The 16,775-nt window shown below is 38.7% G+C and overlaps 1 protein-coding gene across 3 annotated transcripts; it reads left to right on the top strand.

Annotated features, from left to right (window-relative positions):
• Positions 1–9,522: 9,522 nt before the first annotated feature.
• On the top strand, positions 9,523–16,179 carry LOC131254726 (uncharacterized). Of its 3 annotated transcripts, XM_058255437.1 has the most exons (8): positions 9,523–9,849; positions 9,951–10,100; positions 10,773–10,865; positions 10,951–11,075; positions 11,171–11,234; positions 14,599–14,664; positions 14,741–14,821; positions 15,981–16,179. In XM_058255437.1, the coding sequence occupies exons 4-8, from the start codon at positions 11,056–11,058 to the stop codon at positions 16,110–16,112; spliced, it is 363 nt and encodes a 120-aa protein (XP_058111420.1). In that variant the 5' UTR covers positions 9,523–9,849; positions 9,951–10,100; positions 10,773–10,865; positions 10,951–11,055; the 3' UTR covers positions 16,113–16,179. The 3 variants fall into 3 exon arrangements, with proteins under 3 accessions (XP_058111420.1, XP_058111421.1, XP_058111419.1); XM_058255438.1 differs by lacking the exon at positions 9,523–9,849 and having other exon boundaries at positions 9,863–10,100; positions 10,798–10,865; XM_058255436.1 differs by lacking the exon at positions 9,523–9,849 and having other exon boundaries at positions 9,863–10,100.
• Positions 16,180–16,775: the final 596 nt, after the last annotated feature.

The following is a 16,775-nucleotide window of genomic DNA, read 5'->3' as shown; positions in this document are numbered from 1 at the left end:
GACTATGCTAGAGTGTGAAGTTGGGATGATAGTACATAGTATCGTAGGCTACTATGGGGTCCATCACAAGGGACTTCTATCCAAACCAGTCTCATACCTAATTTTGGATAGTCAGACTCAATGTGGTAGACTCCTGATCTTAGGTTAGTCGCGCACCCAACCGAAATCCTGACCATACGAAGGTACACAATAATTAGTTGTGCACTACCAGCCCGAGTGGATAGTGAATGAATGAATGAATAAGTATGCAACTCCTGCTCAATAAGTCCAAATATCAGTACGGTTCCTCTCTAGGATCATCACCAGGGTTTAGTACACTCTAAATGGCACTGCCCCTCTCCTAGTAGCATAGTCCAAGTGAGCGTAAGAAACCTCACTATCCACCTAACCAATAGTCTGTCAATACCTATCCGGCACGTCGATAACGGACCCATTCACGAGCTGGTCAAACTCAGCCTAGCATTGCCCCCTACACTCGGGCGGGTAAGGCCACAACCCCTCTCAACCGACCATGACATAGTGGGAGACGCGGCCTCCTGGTGTTCGGCACTCGGGCGCTCATGTATCCACTTGGTCTCGACATTGGGGCGTCCTCTGGTACCAAGAGAGTTTAGGAATTTTCAGCCAGGGCCATTTATGGCAGCCCGATGCTAGAACAAATTTTCAGTGTCCCGTCTGACCATCCACAATATGCCTGTGGAGGCTACGACCCTGATGTTGCTAGGGCACACAATGCAAGATGCATGAGTCATACAATCCAGTCATACATCAATCATGCGCATACTGTGCGCTCATATGAGATAACATTCGACTATCAAGGAGTTTCATAACAACATACTCAATGACGTATGTAAAGATCAACCACATCTCATAACAAACATGCAGATGATGCGTGTGACATGTATTATGATGCTATCCTGTTACATACTCATAATTGGTATCAATAACCGGCATCGACAATCGACCTCGATAATGTGGATATTTAACCAACATTGCTCCCGAGGAATGGCCCTCGTAGACCCTAACATATAGTGGGCCCATGATCTCACACAAGGGCTAAATATACAACACCATGGGCCTCACTCAAGAGCTTAATACACATATATCACAATGGGCCTCAACTACGAGTTGCATATACTCCATATAGGTCCTGACAAATTGGTCACGACAATCGGATCGATCGATAATCAAAATTGGCAAATCGGTCACGACAATCGGATCGATCGATAATCCGAATTGGCAAATCGGTGACGACAATCAGGATCGATCGATAATCAGAGTCCAAATCGGTCACGATAATCGGGATCGATCGATAATCCGAGTCAACAAATCGGTTACGATAATTGAGATGGATCGATAATCAGAGTCGGCAAATCGATCACGATAATCGGGATTGATCGATAATTAGTGTCGGTAAATCGGTCATGACAAACGGGATCAATCGATAATCAGAGTCGACAAATCGGTCACAACAATCGGGATCGATTGATAATCAGAGTCAGTAAATCAGTCACTACAATCGGATCGATCGATAATCAAAATCGGCAAATCGGTCACGACAATCGGATTGATCGATAATTAGAATCGGCAAATCAGTCACGACAATCGGATCAATCAATAATCAGAGTTGGAAAATCGGTCACGACAATCGGATTGATCGATAATCAGAATCGACAAATCGGCCACGACAATCGGTTCGATAGATAATCAAAATCGATAAAGCGGTCATGACAATCGGATCGATCAATAATCAGAATTGGCAAATCGGTCACGACAATCGGATCGATCGATAATCAGAATCGGCAAATCGGTCACGACAATCGAGTCGATCGATAATCTGAATCAACAAATCGGTCACGACAATTGGGATCGATTGATAATCAGAGTCGACAAATCGGTCATGACAATCGGATTGATCGATAATCAGAATCGGCAAATCAGTCACAACAATCGGATCAATTGATAATTAGAATCGGCAAATCGGTCATGACAATCGGGTTGATCAATAATCAGAATCGACAAATCGGTCACGACAATCGGGATCGATCGATAATCAGAATCGAAAAATCGGTCACAACAATCGGGATCAATCGATAATTAGAATCGGCAAATCGATCACGACAATCGGGTCGATCGATAATCAGAATCGACAAATCGGTTACGACAATCAGGATCGATCGATAATCAGAATTGGCAAATCAGTCACAACAATCGAGATCAATCGATAATTAGAATCGGCAAATCGATCACGACAATTGGGTCGATCGATAATCAGAATCGACAAATTAGTCACGACAATCAAAATTTGCCTAAAAAAGGGCCAAAGTGAAGGTCATAGTGAGGACCTTCAACCATCATTGCCTATCAATGTGGACATTTAACTAACATTGCTCCAAGGAGTGGCCCACATAGAGCCAAATATAAAGTGGGCCTGTGGCCTCACACAAAGGCCTAATATACATCGCAATGGACCTCATATAAGGGCTACATACACATCACTGTGGGCCGTATCACATGGTCCTAATACACGTCACAGTGGACCTCAAATACAACAGGTGAGCCACATTAATGGGCCACACCAATGGACCTCATATACACAGGTGGACCCTGATCATGGGCCTTAAATACACAACATGTGAGCCCTACACATACAGCAAGTGAGCCTACTCATCACAGTTGGGCTTACCAGCGGCCCAGCCAAAGAGCAGCCTGGATAACAGACACACCACAGTGGGTCGCATCATTGGGCCGCACCAATGGGCATCGTATACAACAAGCGGGCCACATCAATGGGCCGCACTAATGGGCCGAAAATACATCATAATGGGCTACAACTCATGGGCCTTAACACACAACGGGTGGGCCCCATCACATGGGCCATCAATACATTACATCAGGCCTTGCCTATGGTCCTCGAATACATCACATTGGGCCTCACCCATGGGCCTCGAATACAAGCAGATGAGCCCCAACATGCATCAAATGGGCCACATCATATGGGCCTCATGGATGGGTTGCACCAATGGGCCTCAAGTGGACTAGGACCACACCAAAATCATTTCAATAGTTGTAGGTATAACATGTGTATCACTGTACACTAACATTCCATGAGGCACATGGCCCACTAACGATGATCAGTACTATCCAAACATTTTCCAAGTAAATCAACAACATCCAAACATTATCCACGTAAACCAACACCATCCAAACATTGTGGACAGTGTGGATATGGGACATACATCAAAGTGGGGTCCACAGCACCATCCAAACATTGTCCAGCACCGTCCAGACAGTCTGGACGGTGTGGATGAGACAAATACATCACTGGTGGGTCCACCGTCCAGACAATGGATGGTGCAGAATATCACATATACCATGGCGGTGTCCATGGGATTTGCTGACATCCCACACCGGCAAATTTACTAGCCATTCTGTCCTAGTAGTGGGCCCCACTAGATATAGTATAATATAATATTGTTTATTATATTTTATTATTATTATTATTATTATTATTATGAAAATGGGGCAGCGTCTAGCTGCAGGGATCTCCACGTGGCTAGAGGTGGACAGCCAACGTAAAACACATACATCTTAGTAGGGCCCACTGACCAGGAACAGATGTACAGTGTGGATATAACACACATACATCGAGGGGTCCCACCCACACGTGTCACACGTGTGGATGGGTCCCACATCATACGAAAAACGGATGGATGGTACGTATGCAATACATATATCAAAGTAGTCCACTGTCCAGATGCTGGACACGTGGACAAGGCACATACATCATATCAGGGCCCCACCGTCCCTTGCTGGACGGTGGTAAATGGCACGCAGGTATCAAGTGCAACCAGCGCCGATGGACGGTGTAGGTATAACACTTGCCTCATGTGGAACCCATGCTGCTGACGTTAAACAGCAGTTAATGGCTGGTGTGAGGTATTCCTGCCAATCTGCTTCCATCCCAAACCCACGTGTAAGGTGGGTCCCACACAGATGGATGGCTGGACTAACAGATACATCAAGGTGGCCCACTACAGCACCGTGCAACCTGTCTAGCACCGTTCAGTTCATCTGGACGGTGTGGATGAAATAAAAACATCAAGTGGGCCCCTCTTTCAAGGCATGGACATTGTGGGAAAAATACATATATACAAGGTGGGTTCCCACACACGTGGCCCACCTAAACAGTATTATTAATATATTATATATTATATATAATATAATATTATATTATATATTATATGCCTCTGTACAATGGCAGGGAGTTACCCAAACTCACCGTCCAGATCCATCTGGACATTGTAGACATCATGATAAAGGTGGGTCCCACGAAATTTGGATGGATTGCGTGGGTTAAACAACACATCAAGGTGGGGCAGATGGATGAATGGTTGGGATGGATGGAGTCCATCAGGGATGGTGTGGCGTAAGACAAGCTCGCCAGATCAATGGATGGACGGTGTGGAGCCAGGCAGTTCGTCAGGTGGGTCCCACGTACATGGGCCACCCCACTTCCCTCTCTCTCTTGCTGTATATACTTATATATAATGTAATATAATATAATATAATATAATATAATATAATATAATATCATATAATATAATATATTATATTATAATATACATAATATACATGGAATGTAAAAAGGCCACCGTCCAGAGTCTGGATGCTCTGGATGGTGTTGATATAACTCACACATTCAAGGTGGGTCCACATCTGGCCAGGGACGGATGGCATGGATACAATACACGCATCAAGTGGGTCCCATGTGATGGTCCACCATGGGTTGGATCAGACTGATATTTATATTTTTTTCACCCAGGATCTGCCCAAAAATGGGCAGCAACAAGATAAAACACATTCAACATCGGGTGGGCCACTCATCAAGAGAGAGAGAGAGTCAGCGAGAGAGAGAGAGAGATAGGTAAGAAGGGGAGGGACCCCGCCAGTATGGGCCCTCCCTAAATACAAAGCATACATCAAGATGGGTCCCACCATATGTGGACCCTCAAATAACAAAATCGATAGTTAGATCACCCACCTTACTTGCTTCTTCTTGGATCAATGGCACGCTAAGCTCCTCAGCTACCACTTTAATAGAGGATGATGGTGATTGGACGATGGAGATGGAAGATAGGGAGGTGGGCCACACCAAGCTCCCCTCTCTAGGAGATAGCTTGGACGTCTCTCATGGTGGGGTTGCTTGGGAGAATGGAGAGAGAGAATGAGAGAGAGAGGAGTGGTGATGGATGGGGTGATAGGATGAGGGAGCATAATGCATGTTGACTTTTGGGTGAAAAAGGAATGGGTGTCATGCCTTGTTAGTGAAAAAGGGATGGCTAGGTAAGGTTGTGTACTTAAACTTGATTAATGGATTGATGTGATGTTTAGGGTAGAGATTCTCTTGAAAATTGCAATGCGCAGTGTTTTCCTCGAACTGAACGTGGGCCCACATCTCCTAGCCCGGGTATCGCTTCGGCGCGTGAGACGTGGCATTGGAATCACGGTGATAGCGCGGTCGCTCTGGTACAAGTCTTGGGTCAAGCCGACTCAGATCGAAAGGATGCGACTCAGGGTCACGCGCAAATGTCAATTACAGATTGCAGGTTGCCGAAATTAGACCGGGAGGACCATGGATATATACGGAACGGTACGGTCTAAGATACGGGTCTTACATGCACAGCCAAAAACAAGAACCATGATGAACTAAAAGAAATTCAAGTCATAGCATCTCCCTCGAGCAGCTAGTAGTTCAAGAATCATTACATGCCAAAATATAATAGTAATTCCATGCTTCTGAGGTAAAAATTGCTAAAATCTTAAAAAGAAAAATCCTCAACAGGCTACCCATAATCATTTGCAAAGCCGCCATGGAAAAACTATAAATATAATCTCTTTCGGTGTTGAGGATCGTGGAACACTTGCACTCAATTCTAGAATGTCTATTGGAAAGCATAGAAAAACATCCAAGTTTTGATGAAAGAATGGCAACGTGCAAATAAATCAAGTGTCCAATGATAGATTACATGCACATTGAGTTTTTTTCGATAACTTATCGCACTTAAAAATAAAAAAATAAAAAATAAAAATAAAAATTCTAACGCAATAAGCTTCAGCACATTCAATATTGATGAAAGTTAGAGCTGGCAAAATGAGATGGTGTAAGTACGATCATCGTGCAAAAATGAGATTGAAAAAGGTACAAGAAAGAAAGATTACATCTACCATTGTTGGTACAAAGGTTTCGAGGAGGGCAAACGAGTCGCAGGCCATTCTTCTTTACTACATGATCAAGATCATCGTGCATATGACCTATCCACATGTCAATAAAGGAGCAAAGACTTGAGATGCAAGAGACCTTTTGGTAGGTGAAAGAGGCAGCCAATGGTTTCACTGCCAAAGACCAAACATTTATAGAATTCCATAAGCCAACACTAGCAAGTAACCCAATCAGACCACAAATTGATGTCCGGGCACACACAATAAATTACAAATTAATAAACAAATATACTGGGTAAAATCGGGAAGTAAACAATGTTACAGACATTCTGCATGGTGCATGGACAATTTGATGGATTTGCAGTAGAACTATATCTCCCACAGTATCATTATTGTCTTTTTACAAAGTCTTAAATTAACACGTTTGAGCATTTTGATACAACATAGGATTAGGTCCCACAATCTGTCCAATCAAAGGTTTGGGCCCCACATTCTACCTGGATGGTTTTATGGGCCCTGATAATGGTTATTAGGTCATTCCACTCTATTTGAGAAAAAGTATATAAAAACATGTAAAGTATAGAGATGTGAGATATTTACTTACATATTTTTAGATTCAATTGTCAGCCTCACTTGAGTCTTCGGACCAGCATATGAAAAATTGCAATCCATGTGTTGTTGCATTGGGGTTTATCGAACAAAAAATGAAAAATAAATTTAAACTCAGTATACAAGTCAAAAGATCAACCTCAAATAGAAGCTGAAGACGATAAGAAAGGATAGTGTAATTGTTAGCAGGACAAGTTAAACCAAGAGGTAAAGCATTGCACCATGCACATCTACTAGCAGTACAATGGAGCCCAGTAGTATTTCTATTAGAAAATATTATACAGAAGGTGGATGTCATCGGTTTCACAAAATTAACCATGAGAGAAACAAGATATATATATATTGTCAACCATGTACAAATTAAAAAATAAAATCAAGAAAGAAAAGAAAGAAACTTCTGAGACTTAGAAAACAGTCCCAAACATATGTAGTCCTTAATGCTTATGTCGAAATTAACCTCAGTGAATGAGGTGCTGCTATGGAGTACCGTGAAATTTTTTCCCAAAGCTGGTATTGTAACTCACGATGATCTGTAAGCTTGATGCTACAATCAGTGCTCCTTTAATTACTCTCATGGTTTGCATAAATCTCTGGATGTCAGAAATATTTGGATTAATTTTACCATGCTGTTAACTTAAGGATAGGAGAATACCTGCTAATTACAATTCTGAATGGAATAAATAGACAAGCAGCTACAACGATCTGATTTGGGAGCATTATCAAGTAGTGATAAATGAATGTTCAACAATTAAATTAGATCAAGCATCCAAATGCATACGAAAGTAGAATCTCTCTAGGAAGAAAAAAGAGGCCTGCACAAAAATGACCTACTTGTTTCAGCTCTTAGATAATTGGACTTTAACTAAAATTTATAAGGTAAGATACTAAAACAAAGTTTTTATTTATGAAAGAAGACTGCATTTTTCTGATCATCAAGATAATTATCTTGATGATTTGAAACAAAAAATGGGAGGTTGAATTATTGTCATCTCAAAACCATGAGGGAAGCATGAGTATTATTAGAAAAATAAAGGGATCTACTAAAGCACAAACCCATTGCTGCGGTGGTTGCATTGAACTTTTCACTTTAACAATAACCTTCCAATTTTTCCATTTGGAACCAGTGTGCCGCTCCCAATCACTAAGTGTCCTTTTCTCTGCCTGGCAAGAACCACCCCAACGTACAACTCTAGAACAAGCATGCAATAAATATTAATAAGTAAATGGAATACATCTCCAAATCAAAATGCAAAGCAGATGAATACAATTAGTATAACATTTGAAAAGCAAGGTATCAAACTCAAGACTTAACTCAGAACAACGGGTCACAAATTAAACAGACCCAAGGAAATCAATTTTAGCTCGGCAATTCTCCTTTTTAGTCATGTACAAAAAGACAAAAGGGATTCATAGAACTTGGGAAAAAAATGAAACATTTGAAGCTTACAAGTGGACACTTAGAAAGTATGTGCCTTCCACACCAAAACACAACCCTTATCTCGTTGGGTAGCACGAATGGCCCACTGTTGTTATTAGATCTATTTTACAAGTTCAAACATCTATTAGTCAAAAAGCCCATTTATAACTCGAGAAAGTATTCCTTTTTTCTGTCCATCACACTCTGACATACTTGGGCCTTGCTTCAACATGAGGATGTTACCAGATATCATCTGAATTGAAAGCAAAATAGTTCAAAATACACCAATAACTTTTTTTTTTAGGATGACTCATTAAACAACCCATTCATGAATACAATTTAATCACTTCACCTCCAAGCTGTATGTCTTCCCAGCTCCAGTCTGTTCCAAATGCATTATTTGAAGGTTACAATTTGTTAGTATGACATGAAAGCTTTACATTACTTGCCGAAACAAACAAAATACAACATCTATCAGTTTTGCTTTTTTGTCAATATGAATATGGAAGCTACATATTGCTCACTAGATGCATATTTTGTAGCCTGGCCTCAAACAGAACAGGCAATTCAAGGATATATCTTCGCACTTGCATACATGTGTACTATAGTGCATGCAAGTTTGCAGTCATGAATTCATGCATTTACAATCTGAAAAACTATAGTTAATGACAGAAAAATTAAAAGAAAATGTTGGCAACCAGAGCAAGCATCATTTCAAGTAATTTCTATCAAATTACAGCTTACCTGTCCATAAGTAGTGATTGTTCCATTTATTGCATTAATGGCATCTGTTTAGGAATAAAAATTTCAAAATTACATACAATGCAGTAGGCTCAGACTGCATAGAAATCAACTATCCAAAATGCCAAGCAAATCACAATTGTATTTATGATTCATTATTAGCATGTCGACACTGCTACATGGTTCAAATAAACAGTGGATATCTAACTCATGCTGTAAAACTCCATATAATGTATCAGAATCTCCTACTTGTGATCCACCATTTACACCCACTCTCACCGATTGTGCACATACTTTCTACTTTGGTACCAAACTAGAAGGGGTGCATTCCAGTAAGACAGACACTACAACAAAAACGTGCTTACTCGGCACTCTAGGTGCATCTTTCAGCGGCCCTTTGTAAAACGGTGCCCATGCATTTCACTATGTGTGTGTGTGTGTGTGTGTGTGTGTGTGTGTGTATATATATATATATATATAAACCTTACTCCCTTGTTTCGTTCCCAGCCCCCGAGTACCTGCCTCGACTCTCTCTCTCTCTCTCTCTCTCTCTCTCTCTCTCTCTCTCTCTCTCTCTCAATTTCTAGGGTTTTGATCTTTCATGAACATATAGAAACCAGATCAGATCTCTGATGGTGGATTCAAGCACCAGCAATGCAGGCGCCACGACTCCATCTCCTCGCCATCCCGTCCTCCTCATGCGATGTATCCCGACCGTTGATTCTGCTGCCGTCTGATTCCTTCAAGGGCCGTAGGAAGGGTTCCTCAATCGCACGTGCACATTGATGATCTTATCAACCTCCTCCATGGCTTCGACCCCGTCAGGGTCGAGCTCAACTGCCTCGAGAATGAGGTCCGAGGTCGGGATTTTCTTCATCTTCTGTTATATTTTGGTTGTGGATTCATCGGTTTTTTACTCGATTTTGCGGGGTTTTGGGGGTTTAGGGCTTGATTGGGGCAGGTTTAGGGTCTTTGAGGTGTTTTGGATGTGTCAATGCACGGCCGCCCAACCTCCATCGAAAGCCGCTACCATCATAAGAGGCCGCCCATCCCTCATCATCAACAACCAAACACATCTCCACCTGCAATCGTCCACCATCAGTTCTGATTGGTAGGGATTTTTTTTAATTATTATTAGGGTTTTGATTATGGATTTTTGTTTTGATTTTTCTTATGGATCGACATTTAGGTCAGGCTTTCGATTAAGGTTTTTCTGTTTTGGGACTTATTATTAGGGTTTTTTCAATGTTTTTATTATTAGAGCCCTCACAGCTGATACCTTCGCAGACAAGGTGAAGGAGATGATGAGCCACTATTTTGTTTGGGTTTTTCTAGTGCTTTTTTTTTGTTTCAATTTATAATGACTATAGAACTTAGCAATTAACAATTTGTATGGTATGAAGCCATTGCAAGCTCCTCAACTTCTGTTTATCATGCATGATTCATTACTCATTTGGATCTATGTTCAATCATTGATTCAAGCTCTGTTATTATTGAGGCTTTTTTTCCCTATTGGATTCGGTTGATTTTTATTTTTATTTTTTTATTTTATTTTTTTCAGACTTGTCCATATTTTGTATTCCCATGTGATTGCTTAAATTGCAAGTCATTTTGTTTTCTACATTTCGTGCTTATATTTGGAGCAATACTTTTCTAGTGCTATTTAAGGAGAGATTATATGTCATGTTTCTGTTTAGTGCATTTCTTGGTGCTAGTTTGATTTCTTGAATGTGTGCAATAATATTTGTGTCAGCTGACCTCTTTGTTGTTGCTATGTAATAAGGCTCTATTACATTTCCTTGATCCAGAGAAATTCAAGAATAGAGATGATTTTGTTGAAAAATACAAGAATCTAAGCTCCTTTAATGACATTGAGGTTTTATCACTTACCTTGCACTCTCAGTTCCATGTGGTATATTTTGTTTCCATATGTAGTTGAAGTTTACTGGGTTTTTCTTTAGCTCGCTAATCTTCACAAGGAATTGAGGCCTCACATTCTTCGAAGAGTTATCAAGGATGTGGAGAAGTCTTTGCCTCCAAAAATTGAGCACATCCTCCGGGTTGAAATGTCTCCCCTTCAGAAACAGTAAGCACACTGCCCTTAGCTTGTAAGGGACTACTTATAGCACTTAGTATGTTTGCTAACTTGGAGTGTGTCTATTTATGGTCGCATCCTTCCAGGTATTACAAGTGGATTTTAGAATGTAACTTTCATAACCTGAACAAAGGAGTCTACGGAAATCAGGTTTGCACCTATTTCAAATATTTAGGGCCCGTTTGTCATTGAAGAAATGAGCACTTGTGATCCTTAAAAATCACTTATTAAGCACTAAATATGTTTGAGTTAATACTTAATTTGTTGCTTAATAAGCAATTTCCCCAATAATCGTAGGTTTCTTAAATGCCCAGGGGGTCATTTCCCAACTTAATAAGCAATTGAGTACTTCTCATTTAACTGTTCATATGTTGGCCATAAATTGGTGGTCATAGTCATCCTTTAATTTTCTTTTCATTCATTCATTCATTCATTCATTTTTCTTTCTTTTTTTTTCCTTTTTTCTTTTTGGTTATGAGCTATGACTCATCTATAGTGTGAACCACTGTTTTAAAAAGTTGAAATAGATGTACAAATGTGCCAATTGTAGAGTCAGTAGGACCTGTTGAGAAAATTTTCAAGAAAATGAAGGTGGTGATTAGACAATTCTGACTGTGAATACAATTCCCTGTAGGAAATTTTTTCTTTCATGTATGTTTACAAAACAATTTTCTTTTGTTGGCATAAACATTTCTCAATAACATCTTAGAAGAAGCAAAAGACTTACTGAATCACTGGACGTTGTCACCCATCTAAGAAGCAAAAGGCTTATCTGAATCACTGACTGCTGTTGTCAACCACATAATGGTCTGCTAATGAATGGGTGAACAAATTGGCAAAAGATGGGGCCTTGTGTCAAATTGGCTTTTTCCCCCCTAATAATATTCACCCATTCATAAAGAAAAATCTAGAGAACTGTTTATCATTAATCAATTCTCATTCTGCACGCCCTCGGGGCAATGCAAAGGAGACCTGTTACAAGGGTTGCAGGAAAGTCACTCTCTTCTATTAAACGGAGAATATGAATAGGAGACTTGTATGTGGGCCCATTGTAGGAAGATAGCCTTGGAGAAATTCTAATCACCAAATTTCATAAGCATGATAATTTAGAAATGCCATTCATTCATGAATCCAACTCATTCACTAATTAGCACACACCATTGTATGGTTGTTGGCTCAAAATCACATGGCCTGATGTTGCCTTAAATAAGTATACTGGTTTTGTTGAATCTTCTTCTTCTTCTTCCTTTTTTTTTTTCTCCCTTTGAGCAGTCTTAGCACATTAGTGAAAAACTCAGGAACTTTTGATTGAGGGAAACCTGAAAACAATCTAAAGGGCCTCTTGCTTATTTGAGAAATTTGTTGTTGTTTCTGATTTTTCTGGAACACTATAATCTCCAAGATCAATTCATGGGGTTATTCTACCATAAATTTCTTTACTCCAATGGGCCGCTATGCTAGTTCTGACAAATGGTGAAAGCCTTGCATAATGTTGGAATTGAGGTATGGTAGATCTTCCATTGTTTTAGGCAATTTGCTTTTTCTCTTAAGGATAGTTTCTGATCAGCAGTCTGTTTGACATTGATTTTATTTGTAATTCATGACTTCTCAATAAGTAGCTTGTGATTTTTGGGTTAAAGCATATTAAGATAGTTTTCATATGTGAATGGCATCTATCCTATGTAATGTTCTCCTTTTAACAAAGCTTGGCAATGGGTTGGGCCTAGGCTAGCAAAATCAAATTTTCAAAATCAAAATCCAGGCCAACCTTCGACTATCATGAAGCAATATAATTTTGTGCATTACGATTCCTCTTTCATTACAATTGTGGCCAACATCAAACAACATTGATCTTCGATCATGCACATGCACGATCAAGGACACTGTCAGACAAACTCGACTTTCTGCATGAACTTTGTATTGAAGCATGTTGAATATCTTTTTACAGACCCATATGTGCATTTTCATGGTTTGATAGCTCCACCCATTTATTAGTTGTGCATCTACAAACATTTGAAAACAGTGCAATGATCACATTCATCAGGCAAATGAACTTCCACATTTGGAAGAAACCATTGGATCATATAATTTTTATTATTATTATTTTTTATGCCAGATCCATACCATGATGTGCATTAGCACCCCAATAATTTGCTTAAGCATCACAACCAAGAATTGAGATTCACTCTTCCAAAAGGAAGAGAATCTCTCTTAAGAATAGAAAAAAAAGAAAAAGAAGAAGCCTAATTCTATGTTTGACTATCATCAAAGTAGGCTCTACAAGCATGTATAAGTATGGAAAAATCCCAACTATCCATATAATCTAATTGTAGTCATTAAAAAAATTCACCTAAGCAATCCCTCACATTTTTCTACTTTTGCATAAAATAAAAATAAGACCTAACCAAATTCTAAACAAATTAGAAGGCCAGTTAAAAACCTCAAAACTATAATCCCATTGTATTCTTGTACCCACCATACTTTGGCAATAACTTCCTAGAATCATGGAGGGATCACATTATCAAGGAATCATTTTAATGCTAACTCAAAATGCTTTCAAATGGGATTTTATTTTTATTTTTTTGAATTCCTCAGCCAGACATCGTTTCACACCCAAAAGAATTATGATGCCCCATTGAACACAACATTTTTTTGCTTGGCCAAGAAACTATATGGGTGGGGCCCTTATGGTGACCTAGAAAGTTCATTTGTTGGGCCCATCATTGACAGACGATGCTTTGGAAGTCTAATTAGTGACATGGAAATGGTGGTTTAGCCAATGGTTCACATTCAATGACCCAAAAAAAAAAGAAAAAAAAAAAAAACTATCTAGCATATGGATATATTTTTTTTAATTTTTATTTTTTGCTTCCAATGATGGATGAGATATTTAGGATATGCTCATTCAAGATGAGTCACATTTGATGAACCTCTTGGATTGTAGGAAGATTAATCTGCCTGTATGGTTGCTTGTCAAAACAAATGTTGTTTAGTCTAGTCAAACATTGTATAGTTCACGTTCTTCTCTTTACCTCCCTATGAGATGCCTGTTTACCTCCATTTGTACAACTTTTCTCATCTTTTCTTTTTTCCTTTTTTATTTTCTTTTTCTTTGGTAATTTACCTTGACTGTTTTTTCTGATAATCTTGTAATTTGAGAATTTAGAACAGCTAGAAGCCTTTTAAAAGTCAAAATCAGAAAAGGCTTTGGAGGGAAAGGAAGTGTAAGTAATAGAAGCATTAATTAGACATTGTGTTTTTGTCATTCTCTGTTTGCATTGTCTTGATAAGTAGAACTTTTGAAAAGATCCCCTAACACATAATTGCTGACAGTGTGTCCTTATATATATATTTTTATTTTTGTTATCAAGTACCTTACAATTTTGTTATATGCTTGCACAGGTGATTATCCTACAAATGTTAATAAGCTCTATTTTATAGTTCTGTTATTTGAATTACTATTCTCATTTTCTGTGAAAGTGATTAATGCTTATCTATTACATTTATTTCTCAGATTGGATTGGCGATGTCTCCATTGAGCAACAACTCCTTGTTTCTGGAATATAGTTTTGCTGCACAGGTTTATTTGATTTCAATTCCTGCTATTTTTTCCAAACATCCAAGGTCAGGTCACTTAAAGAGTGATACTTTTTCAGGTATGGAAGCTCACTGCTTGTGATCTCTGTGAGATAGCAAGAAATTTAGCTCATCAATCTGGATTTTCCCATGCAGCAAAGGTGTGAAATCTCAAAAAATGTTTACTTTTTTGCTTTCTTTTGATTGATTTTTAGTTTCTTTTAATTGTGTTCTTACTTTTTGGTTGTTAAGCTATTAGCGGCTCTTACTTTTTTGGTTGGAGAGCATTCTAATTACAGTATATCCGCATCCAACATGACTGTTCATTTTCTGAAATCTCAAAAAATGTTTACTTCTTTGCTTCTTTTTTTTTTGGTTGGATTGAAGGCTATATTTCCCAAAAATCAAGGAATTGTTACTGATTTCCACTGTTTTACTACTAATGACCTCCATCCATTTCCTCTAAAACTTTTAGAAATTTAGTTAATTAAGTCTTCCTTTTTTGTATGGACTTTAGTAAGCTGAATTTGTAGTTAGTATGGCTTGCTAAACAAGAACTTAAAAAAGAAAAGAAAAAGAAAAGTGGAAACTAATCCCATTTGCTTGGAAACAAATTGTGGCTGCAATCATTGTAATAGTGCAAGTATTGTTGTCTCCTGCTCCCAAGCAAATTGTTAATTCTAATGTTTTGTTTCTCAATTCAAGTGCTTCAAATGTGAGGAAAATTACCAGGAATGGCCGCATCTAGGTATTTCTTATCTATTAAATTGATCACACCCCTTACAGGGTTGGAACATTAAAAAAAGATGGTATTGAATGCACGTAGACTGTTAGATGCATACATTCATGAATGCTCATATACCCTAATGTGTACATGCATACTTAGGAAAATTTACTTGTTTCAAATCTTGTAGCTCCCTATTGGAATTAACCCCAATGGGGCAGTATACGATTGTCTATCATGTGTTGATAGACCCAATAGCTGTTACAGGGTGTGAAATCATATACCATGATGCGTTGTGAAGTAGAATTAGTGATTGCTACCTTAATGTTCATATATGAGAGTTGCTAATATCTCCTTCAATGCAGGTTGAGGTTGCTCTGAGAGATCTTATACTCTCAGATTATGCCAAGAAGAATAATATAAACACCTCGGCACTGACACAGTCTGAAATTTGTGATATAATACTGGGGGCTGAGATAACTCCACCTTCACAACAGAGGCAATAGATTACGGAGATTGAGAAGCAGGTGATGTGTTTAATAAAAGTCTATCAAGCTGAGAAGCTTCTTAATCTTTAAGCAAATCTTCATGCGCAGGCAAAAGAAGCAAGCCAACTTATAGCAGTCACAACAAGGACAACAATTGTGCACGGCGATGAACTCATTGTCACCACAACAAGCCCCCATGAGCAAGCAGCATTTGGTTCTAAAACTGATTGGCGTGTGTAAGCAATCTCAGCGACGAAGTTATATCTTAGAGTCAAATCATATTTATGTAAACACTGAGGACATTAAGGTAAATAATTATGGCTATTTTCCATTGTATGCACTTTTTAACTTTCATGGTTCTGGAAACTGAACTTATGTGAGTAATTCCTGATTATAGGAGACAGGCTACACACACACATGCCTAAGAACATTTTGAAGAAGTTTATTTGTATAGCAAATCTTCGGACTCAAATTACAGGATATTTGTATGGCATAAGCCCCCCAGATAACCCTCAAGTGAAGGAAATCTGTTGTATTAGTTATCAATTAACATTAATATTTTTTAGCCAACTCATCAAATTGAAGATGTGTATTGTAATAAATATTATATATATTTTTTATTGTCTAGTAATATAAATTTTGTTTAATATTCAGTTTTATTTGTATGGCATCATTTTTATGTTTCAAATATTTTAAAAATACAGGTTTCGATTGAATTATATATAATAAAAGAAATTACTGGCATGCGGGCTTATCAAATCTATACAAAAGCTTTAGCGGCGCTTGTGTAGAAAATTTACGATGCTTTTTCACGAGAAAAAGTGTTCAGAAACCACTTATACCGGCGCTTGAAGCAACCTTTACCGGCGCTTATTCGCGTCGGGAAAAAATACAATTATTGGC

Source organism: Magnolia sinica, chromosome 9, assembly GCF_029962835.1.
Source record: "Magnolia sinica isolate HGM2019 chromosome 9, MsV1, whole genome shotgun sequence".
Lineage (NCBI taxonomy): Eukaryota > Viridiplantae > Streptophyta > Magnoliopsida > Magnoliales > Magnoliaceae > Magnolia > Magnolia sinica.
Note: the sequence above shows the minus strand (reverse complement) of the source record. Positions and strands in the feature narration are given on the sequence as shown.